Source organism: Barbus barbus, assembly GCF_936440315.1.
Source record: "Barbus barbus genome assembly, chromosome: 3".
NCBI lineage: Eukaryota > Metazoa > Chordata > Actinopteri > Cypriniformes > Cyprinidae > Barbus > Barbus barbus.
The window spans coordinates 42,158,284-42,173,396 of NC_136731.1; the positions used below are offsets into that span (position 1 = coordinate 42,158,284).

Below are 15,113 nucleotides of genomic sequence, written 5' to 3' on the forward strand. Positions count from 1 at the left end.
CACCAGCACTTACTTGCCTACGTCTGTTACACAAGCTGCCCATACCGTATGCACTTATGCACCCCCATACCATCAGAGATGCAGGCTTTTGAAATGAACGCTGCTAACATGCTGGAAGGTCTCCCTCCTCTTAAGCCAGGAGGACACGGCGTCTGTGATCTGAAACAAGAATGTAAAATTTGGACTCGTCTGACCATAGAACACTTTTCCATTTTGAAACAGTCCATTTTAAATGAGCCTTGGCCCACAGGACACAACGGCGCTTCTGGACCAAGTTCACATATGGCTTCCTTTTTACATGATAGAGCTTTAGCTAGCATCTGCAGATGGCATGGCGGATTGTGTTTACCGACAGTTGTTTCTGGAAGTATTCCTGGGCCCATTTAGTAATGTCAAAGACAGAATCATGCCGATGAGTGATGCAGTGTCGTCTGAGAGCCCGAAAAACAACAGGCATCCAACAAAGGTTGCACTTCTTTTTGCCAATCTTTTTACACACTCTTTCACAGATTGGAGAGCCTCTGCCCATCTTACTTCTGAGAGACTCTGCCTCTCTAAGACATCCCTTTTATTGCTAATCATGTTACAGACCTGATGTCAATCCAACTTAGTTGGAGTCATGTGACGTGCTTCTGAACCTAGTCGCACTTGAGTAGAGCTCCGTACGTTTGTCTCCTTTTTTGCTTTTTTATTTTGTTTTATTTGAAGTTTTATTCATTAATAATACTCTCCCTGATGGCATACAATCGGAAACAGCAGGAATTGTCTCAGTCGACTTCTCCGATTAAGAAGAAATCCAAGCCAACGAACACGAGCAACAGGTTGTGTTCAACTTCAGCTGGACATTTGCTGACTAATCAGAGAGGAGATGCTCTAAATGTTTAGATGACTGTCTTTCACTGGTCACTTTAATGTTCACTTCTTAATTCATAGTTACTAGAAACTTTCATTGTGCATAAAGTATCGCTTATTGATTATGATGCTATTTTATTTATGTTTTAGTTGTATTCCTTCTCTTTCTTTTTTTTTTTTTCTTTTTTTCTAGAGATACTACCTAGTCAATATGGGACTATGGGGCCAAATGTTGGTGCTTCAGTAATGTGCAGGTTTTTGTTGACGCCATGGACCTTATTAACGGGTGCTGGCAGATCAAGGTTTGTTCTTGGATTAATCTGCCATAGTTCATGGGATTGTGTTTATGTTTTTTTTAATTTTTTTTTTAATAGTGACGGGAAGGGTGAGGGGTGGTTTAATAGTAGACTCAACTGGTTTTATTGTCAAACTTGTATTTTGTCTTATGCAGTAATTCTGTTTGCTACCTATGGCAGACTTTAATATTCTGAGTTGCAATATTAATGGCCTAACTGGCCCTCACAAACGTTTGCATTTTTGTGAAGAAGAAAGATTGATATAGTGTTAGTTCAAGAATCCCATTTGAAAGAGGAGGATATCAATAGTGGAGAATAGGAATATAGTATTTCTTTCAGTTTATGCCCCTTGTACTCCTGACCCAACATATGGGGTGCTTTGGAACTCTTAACTGCCTGTTCACTCTTTGCGCAAACTAATCGTTCCTTCTGAGGAATCTCCCTCCTCTGCTTCAGTCATCTATCTCTTTCTTCTTGAGCATTCATACAAACCTTTATCTATTACAACTGTTTGGGCTAAGGATCTTAATAGGATGTGCATGTTTTATTTTCGGATTATTGGTGTGGCTAGGGTCTCAAATTTAGGCCCTGGCCCGAGACGCTCAGGGGCCTGGTCCGTGTCCGAGAGCTTGACAGAATTACCAACCCGAGCCTGTCTTTCCCCTTGTTTTTGCAATTAAAATAATTCAGTTTTGTATGTAATGGCAAAGTGATTATATTTTGTTTCATTTTTTTTATTAAGTTAATTTAGAAAAACGTTTGGAACATTTTTTTGTTCGTTAAATAATTTTTTTTTCTTTCTTAAAGTAACGACCAAGTGGTCAGCGGCAGACCGGCAGGCTGATCCATGTTTGATCAATTTAGCCTTCTCAAATCATCACGACTTGCCCAAAATAAAATCTATAGATATACTAAAACAGTTCAAGCATATAACAATGTTTAAACTTTAAACCTAGATAAATGTGCGCTATATCAATAGTTTGTGCGGAGAGTGGAAGCTAAAGCGCAGGACATGGAGGCGCCAGCGCAATCAATTGCATTTTATTCAATAGAAACAACTTACGCCCTAATTTGTGCTCATAAAAGTAAGAGTAATTCATCATTCGTAACGGGTCTACTTTTATTTGTGTGCACTTATAATAGCAACAAAACTTATAACATGTATAAAATAATTTTATAAAGTAAAGAAAACAATGATGCTCTTTCTGCCGTCTCTAACAGGAGCGCTTCACAAAAATGAACCGAAAGTCAGCGAATACATGCCTCACAGACATGATAAATATTTCTATAGAAAGCTTTAAACTCTTTCATTATAATCTGTGAAGATGCACTTCTCTCTAAAGGTGCGTCTAATGAGGAGATGGCGAGTCAGGATCATCATCTTCATCTTTGCGACACTGACACAGACACTAGTTTATTAGTAAATAATTCAAATATCTCCTTATTATTTCCCCCCCACACACACATTCATGGTAATTACTTTTTCTGGGGCTTTGCAGCAAGCTTCAGCCTATTGCGTGCATTTGAACGCAGAACTCTTCAGCTGCGCAGACACCCCTGTTGAGTCGCTCTTGACAGTCGTGGCACGGTCTTGTGTTGTTTCCACCAGCGCTGCAATTTTTTTCATCACTAATTGATGATGTCTAAAATCTAAAAATAAGGAGAAGCCTAAAACAGGCCCGAGGCCCGTCTGAACGATGACGTGAAAATTGACCCGAAGCCTAGCCCTAGAGGTGTAAAAAAGTCGGGGCCGGGCTGAAATGCAGGGCTCCAGCGTTCCCCTCGTTTCCTCCTCGGGGCTCCATCGTTGGGCCCTTAGAATCATCCTAATCCCCCCCCCTTACGGCGCCCCTGTGAACTTGGATGGGTTAAATGCAGAGCACAAATTCAGAGTACGGGTCACCATGCTTGGCCACACACCACTTCCCTTTCCCTTACCTGGATTATCTCTCTGCCTTGCCCTGTTGGATATTATTTGCCGATCGTACACCCACACTTGCCCTAGGACTACTCTTTTTCCTGCCTGTGTTGTACCTGTTTGCCATTGCATGAACCTTGCTTGTTTTGTGACCATGTCCCTGAATAAAAGCCTAGCAAATGGATCCGCTCGCCTCTCGTTTGCCCCGTTATAGATTGACTCCAATGAAATATTTTTATATGAATCTGTCATCTTCTAAGTGTCATCTCTGTTCCCAAGGAGTTTAAGGCACGATTTTGCATAGTTTTTTTTGGGGAGTGCCCCTCTCTCTAACCTTTTTGCTCTCACATACCTATCGTATTTGTTGGGTACTGAGATATGTTTGACTCAGCGCCATTTTTTCATGAATGACTTTTGGGACTTCACCTTGTCTGTCCAACAAATATGTTTACTGTTAGCTGCTCTCACAGCAGCAAAAATAAAATTGCTAGTCAACTGTTGGAATCCTCCTTACACAATGGACAGACAGACCTGGACTGTGTATTTTTGGACATTTTCTCGATGGAACGCTCAACTTTTCGTATACATGGATCTAATGTGAAAACTGTAAATTCATGGCATTCAGCTTTTAATGTTGTCATCTTTTCTAAAATATTTATTAAATTTTATTATTTATCTATTAATATTAATTAATTTATTTTTATTATTTTTTATTTACTTTAAGTCCATCAGGGAGTGGGATGGGTTGGGGTGGGTTCTAAATTTGTACAGCTGCTTTTTTGTTTTATACTACTGTTACCAGGAAAACAAAAAACAATAAACAGTTGTTAACAAAAAATTTACTTAGTTGCTAGATGTTCGCCCAGCTGAATCTTTTCAAATTGTTTTCCAGCCCTTTGTTGCCCCCGTGACAAATTTTTCGAGACCTGTAGCAGGCATCAAATTTGAAATGAGCTCATTTAGTGGATAAAAGTGTAAAATTTAAAACATTTATGTTCTCTATGCTCTATTGTGAATAAAATATTGGCTCATATGATTTGAAAGTCTTTTAGTTTTCATTTTATTCAAATAAAAAAACTTCCCAACATTTACGGAATTCGGGTTGTAAGATAACTAACAAACCGATAATATCTTAAAACAGATTAATCTTAAATCAATATTTATCGCCTTAATTATGTTGTGTAATAAGTGCTGTGACTGCACAGTATCCCTTAAATGTCTGTCTTTCTTCACGGAAGCGTTGCATTCAAATAGTTCAACTCAGATCGATGTTTTGTGTCTAATTATTTACTTTTGTGGCAAGCAGCCTCGCGTCAGGCTGCTGACAAGCCTGTCGGGCTTTATTCTACCAGAACAACTGGCTGGATGTACATTATCCCTTACTTAGTTTTGGAGAAGAGTGAGAAGCCAACATCTCAGAAATCATGCATTACTTGAATAGGAGTAAATTAAACACTATTTGCAATTAATGTGACTTCTTCCAATTTAGCAACTTCAGGTTTGGTAAAAAAAACCAATTAAAACAGACAGTGGCTACGTAGTTTTTTGAAACACATTTGTCCGTGTTTCATTCGTCTCGAATCGCGCTCACGGAAAGGGCTCGAGAAACAGAATCTCTGTTCCACGGCTCGGTACGCTTTCAACTTTCAACTACATTTTTTTTTAGTCTCGAGCAAGAGACTGTACGACACATGATTTGACCGATTTACATAGAGAGGGTGACAGCGCACTGCATTAAAAGAAATGGTTCATGTTTTCATAACCGCTGGCCAAATTAAAAAACAAAACAAAAATTAAAACATCTTTGAGAGCAAGGGGGCCCCCTGGTGTTTGGGGGGCCCTACGCAGCTTGCGTATTCTGCGAATAGGGAGGATCGGCTCTGCTAGTACCTCATCGAATAGATTAAGTACTAGATCATTATACTGGGTTTAATAATATTACGTCGTGTTTGGTCTGAGGCAACAGAAAACGGTAAGAGTGAACCATTATTGATTATTTTGTGCTAAATTGCAGTCAAACTGCTAAATAATCAGTATTCAAATGCAGCTATTACATTAGGATAGTTGACATTTATACTTAAACTACATTGTGGTTTACCTAACTTTTTACTTTTTTCCTATATTACATTTTGATTTGTTTTATAGTTATGGTATTATTATACCATACCGTATTATTATATACCATATATCATATTTTATGACCTTATTTTAACTGCAAAAAAAAAAAAAAAATGCTGTGAATTTTATTCACAACACTGCTTACATACCATTTTAAACCTTGATGATAACCTTGATTAAACCAAATCCTGCTATAACTAACCAATATTTAATTTATAATTTAAGCATTTATCTACAAACACATGCAAGAGAACAAACAACACAAAACAAACAATCAGCTTATTATTACTGCACTTTATTAATAATATTTTTTAAATTGCATTAGTTTATTAATAGTAATATTTATAATTAATATTGCCTAAGGTGAAAAATCATAAAAAACTGTAAATAAACAATGATATAAGAAGTGAATATACAAAAGAAATATATATATTACAGGTAAAACAGTTTGAGGAAGATTTATGCAAAGCAGCGCAGTTTTTAATAATCAAACAGGGCAAACATATTTCAAATAAAGTTATAAACAATCAAATAAACACAAAGAGATAAATCAATAAAGTGCATTCTGTAACATTGCTTGTACTCATTGCGTGAGTGACGTTGTCTCAGGCAAACGCTATGTCTACAGAATCTAAACACAGATGGAAAACTGACACGATCTATCCTACATACACACACACTTCACAACACAAATCAATCAGAAAACACAATAAGGGCATATACACCCTACCCAAATATTATTAAAGTTATAAAAGATGGCATTATCCTCACAAAACGTACTGTGGTGTTACCGTGGTACAATGTGATATAAACAATGGATCATAGACACCACTGAATCATTAGCATATCCATGTATATTCAAGGTATATGTCCAAAAACCCATGCTAATACCAAAGAAAATATTTAATATATTTGGGTAAAGTGTAAAACCCTCTATTGGCAGAAGACAGCCAATCAGGGATCAAGGATCAAGGATCAGCTGATTTGGAAGAAAATCATTGCATTAACGTGGCACCAAACACTCCTAAGACATCGCTAGATTCACTACACAGAGTCGCCAAAGGACGTTCACACAAACGTGAGAGTGACCGTGTGATTTAAAGTGTAAACAGATTGGATCAGTTCCACATGTAACATGAAGCCACTTCCAGAAGATCATTTCATCTCTCGCAGACTACTAGACGTTTACATGTCAACCTACTACGTAATAAATTCCTATAAATGTTGGACACAATGGAGCAAAAGTGAATTAAAAGCCCTGAATGGATTAAAATGAAACACATCTACACATGTACTACCTCATACTTCACAAACTCTTCTGCATATACTAAAGAATAATTCAGGCTTTGTCAGAATTCAAGTGTATAATCCACAGTGCATTTACTGACCTATAATATATATATATAATCTAACACAATGACATCGTAGTGACCCATTTTCTTCATAGAGTTCATTAATAATCTCTATAACATTTCTTAGCAATGCCATTCTTGAGGTTTTCCCTCCAGTCTCAGAGTGACAAACTAAAACTATATTCTTTCAAAGATATTTAAATTCATCCACATAAAAGTCAACATGAAACAACATCTGCAACCCAATTTACTTCCATAACGGTCATGCTTCTTTTGCAAATCTATGTTTATGTGCTATTAATGCCATTTTGCTAATTGCCCTTAAATTACTCCACTAACTAGTTGATAAAAAGGCTGCATTTTCCTACTACTACTAGTAGTATATGTTTTATTTAATGCCAAGACAGCAGCTTAGGCTATTTTCATGGCAAAAACTATTCAAAAAATACAAGTATAACAAATAATAAAGAAATAAAAACCAGCAAACAAACAAACAAGTTTCATTACACAAGATGTTTTTGCATTAACATATTATAAAAACTCTAGACTTCTGGCAAAATTAAAATAAATAACTATTTAAGTGAGAGTTGTCTATATACATTAAAAGCTGGAGAATCCAATAAAATATGTTTGACAGAAAGGGGAATCTTGCAAAACATGCATTGAGAAGAGTCTTCACCTTTAAGAAAAAATGCATGAGTCAGTCTTGTATTGCATTTCCCTACCAAGTAGCTATTTGATTACAGACCTTAATCAGGATGGATGCAGATTAAATAACATACCAATCCATTAAGAAGTAAATTGATTTCATGTTGACTTTTGCTGGGCATTTCCAGTGCAAATGTAACTAAGACTGCAGAAACAAACACTTCTACATATGGTTCTGTCCTTGTGCAACAATCATTTCCCTTTTCCACCAGTGTAACCCTCCCAAACCTCTAGTTAGGCATTCTGATGCCTGTAGTATAGCGCTACTGTTGGCAGTTTAACAGTATAGCTGAGGTACTGGACTGAGATCGTTTAGATCTGTGGTGTCGGTCACTAGTTAAACACTTAACTACCTTTCTAAATCTGACAAACTGATTGGTCGATATGGTGATGAATGACGTCATGCCCTCTACAGGCCGGGCAGGAATGATTGGATGTGCAGTGTTCACTAGCATTAGGTCTTTCATTTTTCATATCTTATTTTTTTGACTCTTCTATTCACAATATACATGTAACATGCATGTAGAGAGACATACTGGTTTATTCTACATCCACATATGATGGTGCATATATTCTTACGGCATATGCACAAACAAACATATTTGACAACAGTCATTTTGAAGCACCTTTACTTGTTTACGATTTTTTTTTTTAATATATATCTTGGTTTGATGGCTGTAGAGTCTTTTGAATAGTCTGGATTTGGACAATTACAGGGAACGCATCCCATTTAAAGTTCCGAACAGAATATTCCTGTTAAGAATATTACGAATGCTTGGAAGAGCTCTTCGATGCCTTTTCGGGCTTTGATGATCCAGGACCGGGCCACGTTCCCGTCAACCCACGGCGACTCCCAGACGAGGCTTCGGACTTTCCCAACGTGGCGGCGCGTTTATCGTCATTGGTTTTGGAGCTGTCCTTGGCCTTCCCACCATCCTGAGAGCCCAACTTCATTGGCCCAAGCACGGTTTTAGCCACACTGGTAAGCTGCGTCACGAAGCTGGACCTGTCACCAGGATTTTCGGCACGTGATTTGCTTGCGCAAGGCGACCTGGCGGTTGGAGAGGCTGGGGACTCTTCAGCCGCTTCCAGGCGACTTCTTTCCTCTTGAGGGCCTCTGGCTGACCCCGATGGGGTTTGAACCCGTTCTTCAATGGTTTTGGACTGGGCAGGAACTGCTTCTGAGACTTTCGTTGCACCAACAGAACTAGATCCAGTCCCCTCAACGTTCAGGGGTCCTTTACTTGACTTGTTTGCATCTGGAGCCATTGTCTGTGCAGTTTTCTCTTTCACTGGAATCTTTCCCATCTCTTTGCCATTTTCCAGCTCTTTAGGACCATTAGTTTGAAGGCTATGGGGTTTGAGGGCCTGTGCTCCAGAGCTCTGGACAACTGGCGTTCGTTCTGGGATCTTGGGGCTGGATCCCATTGCATAAAGTGATTCGTTCTTTCCCGCATTCCTGGCTGCCTCCTTCCCTGTCGAGACGACTTGAGAAGACTCAGATTTGGAGGCTACTTTCTTCTCCTGAGGTGGCTCACCAGACTGGGTTGATTTAGGATCCAAGGTGGTTGCTACTGGTTGGGTTTTCGATGCAGTCCTTAAAACAGCTTCACTTGAGCCAGGCTGCCTCGCTTTCTCCTCAGACTCTCGTCCCGCTATCGAGTCCTGTCTCCCGAGCTGCCTCACTGGACTCATTGTGAGTGGAGCGGGTGTGTGTGTTGGCGTCTGGTCAGGTGGAGAGGGCGGAGCCCCAGGCGTGTTCTCGCCCTCGATCTCCATCAGGCTCTGGAGGGCATGTTCACAATGGAATGACTCCCGGCGGTATTCGGCATGCACAACCTCCAAGCCATGCTTCCTCATGGACACGCAAAGCCCTCCTTTTCTGTCAGAGCCCACGGAAGATGTGGAGGATGGAAATGAAGGCAGAGGGGGAGGGCCGAGCTTCTCGGCCGACTGCACCCTTTGAAGGAGAGGTGAACGGGGCGGTTCTGCGCTCTTGGGCCGGGGGCGTGTGATTGGAGGAGAGGCGTGGAGTTTGGCGGGGAAGGCCTGGGTGGTGTTGGAGCTGCCGACAGTGTGTCCAGCGATGGGCGGCGGGGAAGACGAAGTAGGGGACGGCGTGTGGGCCAGTGGAGACAGAGGAATGTTCCCAGCTGATTTGCAGCGAGCAGAACGGTACTGCCGATGGAGTTTGGGCGAGAGACCGTAAAGAGAGCTCGGTCGCATGTGCTGAGATGTCGCAGGCGAGTTTGGCGTGCTGGACGCGGGTGAGCTGCTCTGAGATGAGGTGCCTGAGAGGACAAGGACAGAATGGGTCAGATCCTCAAAGAAGCACGAAAAGGGCACACAATCAGTCAGAAAACCCAACACTGACTGAGGCCAAATATCAAAGGCTAATTTAGGTAATTTCAACGCATGTTTGCTAGAAAGGAAAGAGGGACGACACGTGACAGAAATGTTATCTTCAGTAGGTCAAATGTCACTCAAGTACATGCTATGAGGCAGAAAGTATTAATTAAAACTCAATGTTACACATATCTTTTTGTTCTCTAGAAAGGCGTTATTTTGTAACCAGATATTTGTGCATATATACAACTATTAAAATTGTTCAGCTACTTGAACACTTAGGCCCAAATCATACTTTTATGTCATGCATTATATGTATATGAATATATACATGAACAAATTCAGAGACATTGGATTCTGTGAGGCACATAATCAGTGATATTCATGTATGCTTGGCATTCTCAGCATGGCTGCAAGGGGCACTAATATTTACAAACACTAAACGGTAACTCTGTCGCCACCTTGAGTACTGTACTGCTATGATGCATTTTAAATATATAAAACAGAACTATATACTCTTTTGCACCTGCATCTGCAAACTTGCATAATCTCAATCAGTCAGGCTTAACTGAGTACAATGCAAGTAAACACAATAAATAACACATAATAGATTTATATATAGAAATATTATTAACATTTTGTACAAGATCATAGTAAAATATATATTGTTTTCCTTACACATTCAAAAAAATAAAGTTTTCGTTAAAAAATATTGTTTATTTATTAATAATATTGTTGAATTTATAATTTAGCATTGGCATTTGATTAGAAAACGCTGGTCTAGAGAAACTCGTTTGCTTAAAGTGTAAAACAAGTATAAATGAGAGCAGTGGGAGGAGATCTGACCGAGGTAGGCGGAGTCTGGAGGAGAGCGGTACGTCTGCGTGGGCGAGCGAGCAGACAGGTTGTGTGTCGGCGATCCAGGCAGACTGTCTCCAGATGAGAGCGAGCGATTCAGAGAGGACAGACTACGACTGGTGTGAAGCAGGTTGGACTGTTTTGTGATCTTACGAAAGAGAGAGCTGCGCTTCTTACTGCAGACAGAGAAAGAGTACAGCAATTGAGTAAAGCATTTACATAGATGATATGTATATTTATGTGAAGCATTGACTTTTTCTGACCTCTCTTGTCCATCGTTTGCGGCTGACTTCTTGTTGCGTCTGGCCATTTTGGCTTTGTAGCTAAGCTTCCTTGCTGGTCCGATCTTTATGGACGTGTTTTCGAATGGAGTGGTCGTTACTGTTACTTTGCTGTCACTCTGAAAATTCAGTGCATCGTGTTAAATTTATTAAGTAATATCTCCATAAAGTAACAGTCAAATGTGTTTGTGATGTCTGTACCTTCAATATGAGCTCCACCACCTCTGTATGCACCAATCCGTGCACAGACTCCCCGTTCACATGGGTGATGAGGTCGCCAGCACAAAGCCCCGCCTCCTGGGCCGGCCCACCACACTCGACATGCTGTGATTGGATGAAAGCAATGTCAATTATCACATCTAACACATTCTTTATCTTAAAATGAGAAGAATGTTCCAGAATGTGTCCGTACCCAGACCATGTGATGTACGCTGTAGACGTTACTGTCACCCATGTAGACTCTGATGGCGCGCAAGGTGAAGCCGTACTTCTTTCCAGAGCGATGGATGGTGATTGGTGAGCGCAGGACATTGACAGTAGTTGAGTAGTCACGACTCGGAGACGAGTCACGAGACGAGGGATTGGACGAAATGGAGCGAGGAGACATGGGACTGGCTAGTGGTGACGTACCGTGCTGCTCAACTATGAAACCAAACATCAAAATATTAAAAAAGCACATGTCAATGCCACGTATATTGAAATGCTTGATAATGCTTGACTAGAAATAATTCTTCAATTAATGTACAAATTGTGTACAATTAATATTTTTATTATACATTAATAATAATGTAAACTATGATTTTATAGTGTATGTACAAATAATCGAAAAAACAAAAAAGAAAACAATTTTTTAACTTTTCAATACATCAAAATATTTTCTTCATATTTTATTGGTTGTTGGCATTTATAGTGTTTATAGTGTATGAAAAGTAGCATTGCAATTTTGTGAGTTGTTGACATTTATAAACCTAAAATACACTTATAGAGACTTACTATACACTTAAGCAGAAAAGAAAGAAAAACTAAATATTTAATGTAAATGTATTTATTCCTTAAGATTCATTATTTTTGTATTCATTTTATTTAGTATTTTTTTATTAGTTATTAATGTATTTTTATTGTTACACAAAAACATGTCATAAAAAGGGCAAAAATCAAAAAGCACATAGTACAATTATTTTAAAGTTGAAGTGCTGTGATTTTATTGGTTGTTGTTAATTATAATAATAATGAAATAGGTCTCACCTGCAGGTATGATGACAGACAGGGCTGTGGTGGAGGCTGACTTTATGACTTTGGCTCCAGAGCGAGTCGCGCTACGTTTCTCGCTGTCGGTCGTAATCTGATGATGTCGCGCTCTTCGTAAGATGAGGTCGCTTCCGACGCGATGCCCAAACGTGTCTGGCATGTGTAGAGGAACGGCGGGGGTGGCAGCGGCGGCATCAGCAGGCCGCAGGAGTTTATCTGAGAAACAGGAAGATAAAACGTAAAATGTGAGACATCACTGGGCGGCACAATGAGTGACTGACACCCAGGAACACAACAGTAAAATGTATGAAAGTATTCTATTTAGTTTTATTGTGAAAACCAAATCACCTCCAGGATGTCCCACTGATGCCGCAGAGCTGGACTCCAGCAGTCCGGAGCAGACGGGCACACTGGCGCCCTCTAGCGACAAGCCCCTGGTTTTGATGGGTGTTTGGCGCGCGTGCGTGTCACCGTCTCCCTCTAGTGGAGAAGCGAAGCGGTGCGTGTCCATCAGCGCTGAGAAACGCCGGCGTGCACCGGGAGGACTGAAGTCTGATTCAGAGAAGGACAACTCTGAACATGACAAACGCTTCCTAGAGAGAGCAGAACGAACGGAGGGCGTTAGTGAAGATTATGTCTCTCGGACAATCATTGTTATAGATAATTAAATGTTCTTTTAATGATCAAAATTAGATGTGTATATTTTCTTAAGACATTGTGAGTTTGTTACAATGGTCTGGATGGTTGCTAGGGTGTTGCTAGGTTGTTTCTAAGGTGTTCTAAGTAGTTGCTATGGTGTTGCTAGTGTTTTTTTTTGTTTTGTTTTTAGTGTAAGCTATGCTGTTGGAACGTTGTTCTGAGTGGTCAGTGGCTGTTTTGAGCATTTCTAATGCATTTTAATGCATACTTTGCAGCTGTTAGGCTAGTTTAAAATGTGATACTATGTGGTTGCCAAATTACATGACAAACATATTCCATTATATTACACATTTTAGGTAGTATAATCAGACTACTATTATACTACTTTTCACCTAACTTGTTTATCACATTGATTTAAATAAGAAAATATTCCATTCATTGTAATTAACAACATGAAGTACATTAAACTCACAAACCCCCTGCAGTTCATTCTGGAACCCCAGTTTGGGAAACCTTATTGTAATGTTTAATGAAAAACTAGTAATTAATTAAATCACAAAAAAGTTAAAATAAAATTGAAAAGTCATTTTAAAATAGCATCAATCAAAATAAAACACTTACTAAAAAATTTTAATATTTTATTTGTTTGCGTGCATGTCATGTGACGATTAACCAACATCAGATTACCGTGGACATGCAAATGTGATACTTAATTATTAAAATATTTATTTTAAAATCTCAGGGGTACTTCAAGTAAATACAGGTGCATCTCAAAAAATTTGAATATTGTGAAAAATATTTTTTTTTTATTGTAACATTTCAAAAAGTAAAGCTTTCATATATTCTAGATTCATTACATGTAAAGTAAAACATTTCAAAAGTTTTGATGATTAGAGCTTACAGCTCATGAAAGTAAAAAATCCAGTATCTCAAAATATTAGAATATTTCCTAAGATCAATCAAAAAAAGGATTTGCAAAACAGAAAAGTTCAAGTTCTTTAAAGTATGTTCATTTGTGCACTCAATACTTGGTCAGGGCTCCTTTAGCACAAATTCCAGCATCAGTGAGGTGTGGCATGGAAGACTTTGAGCCATTGAGACTTCAGCTCGTCTGGATTGTTGCATTGACTCTTTCTCATCTTTCTCTACAAAATATCTCATAGATTTCATATGGGGTTCAGGTCAGGCATGTTGGCTGGCCAATCAAGCACAGTAATATCATGGTCAGCAAACCACTTGGAAGTGGTTTTGGTAGTGTGGGCAGGTGCTAAAGTCCTGCTGGAAAATGAAATCAGCATCTCCATAAAGCTTGTCAGCAGATGGAAGCATAAAGTGCTCCAAAATCTCCTGGTAGACGGCTGTATTGACTTTGGACTTGATAAAACACAATGGACCAACACCAACAGACGTCACGGCACCCCAAATCATCGCTGACTTCAGAAACTTCACACTGGACTTCAAGCAGCTTGGATTCTGTGCCTCCCCAGTCTTCCTCCAGATTCCAGACCTTGATTTCCAAATGAAATGCAAAATTTACTTTTATCTGAAAAGAGGACTTTGGACCACTGAGCAACAGTCCAGTTCTTTTTCTCTTTAGCCCAGGTAAGACGCTTCTGACGATGTTTCTGTTCCAGAAGTGGCTTGGTAGCCCTTTTCCTGAAGATGTCTGAGCGTGGAGACTCTTGATGCACTGACTCCAGCTTCAGTCTACTCCCTGTGAAGCTCTCACAAGTGTTTGAATCAGCTTTGCTTGACAGTATTCTCAATTACTGAGAATTGCGGTCATCCCTGTTGCTTGTGCACCTTTTCATACCCAATTTCTTCCTTCAAGTCAACTTTGCATTTAATAATCTTTGATACAGCACTCTGTAAGCAGCCACACCTTTCAGTAATGACCCTCTGTGACTTACCCTCTCTGTGGAGGGCGTCAATGTTCATCTTCTGGATCATTGCCAAGTCAGCAGTCTTCCCCATTATTGTGGTTTCAAAAAACATGAGATACCCGGAATTTATACTGTAGAGATGGTCATTAATTGAAACTCAAATGTAAATATTCTAATATTTTGAGATACTGATTTTTTACTTTGATTAGCTGTAAGCTCTAATCATCAAAATTAAAACAAAAACAAAACTTTACATGTAATGAATCTAAAATATATGAATGTTTCACGTTTTGTAATAAGTTACAAGAAAAAATGAACTTTTTCATGATATTCTAATTTTTTGAGATGCACCTGTATATTAGGTGAAAGATGTTCAGATGACATGCCTGCATTACATGTAAATAAGAAATTATGTGAATTTGTGCATTTTGAAAGACAAAAGCCTTCCAAAGCTATAGTACTACATGGTTAAATAACCTACTGAGTGATAAATCAAATAAAAATGAATGTGTTCATCAGTAGTTGATGCAATGTTGAAACACTTCTTAAACCCAAAAGTGGTCTAATGCTGTGGAGCCACCTGACTAGTACATAACAAGTACATCATTTTTAGA

General features: G+C 39.1%; 1 protein-coding gene across 2 annotated transcripts in view; it reads right to left on the minus strand.

The window, feature by feature from the left end:
• Window positions 1-7,897: 7,897 nt before the first annotated feature.
• Window positions 7,898-15,113, minus strand: part of mast1b (microtubule associated serine/threonine kinase 1b) — a 30,529-nt gene continuing 23,313 nt past the window's right edge. Inside the window, exons 21-27 of one of the 2 annotated variants that reach the window (XM_079394178.1) lie at window positions 12,326-12,570; window positions 11,975-12,193; window positions 11,142-11,371; window positions 10,931-11,053; window positions 10,712-10,848; window positions 10,437-10,624; window positions 7,898-9,535 (exon numbers count right to left, since the gene is read on the minus strand). In XM_079394178.1, coding sequence (XP_079250304.1) covers window positions 8,010-9,535; window positions 10,437-10,624; window positions 10,712-10,848; window positions 10,931-11,053; window positions 11,142-11,371; window positions 11,975-12,193; window positions 12,326-12,570 — 2,668 coding nt within the window. In that variant the 3' untranslated portion in view covers window positions 7,898-8,009. Of the gene's footprint in view, window positions 9,536-10,436; window positions 10,849-10,930; window positions 11,054-11,141; window positions 11,372-11,974; window positions 12,194-12,325; window positions 12,571-15,113 lie in introns of both variants that reach the window. The other variant, XM_079394177.1, reaches the window with a different exon arrangement.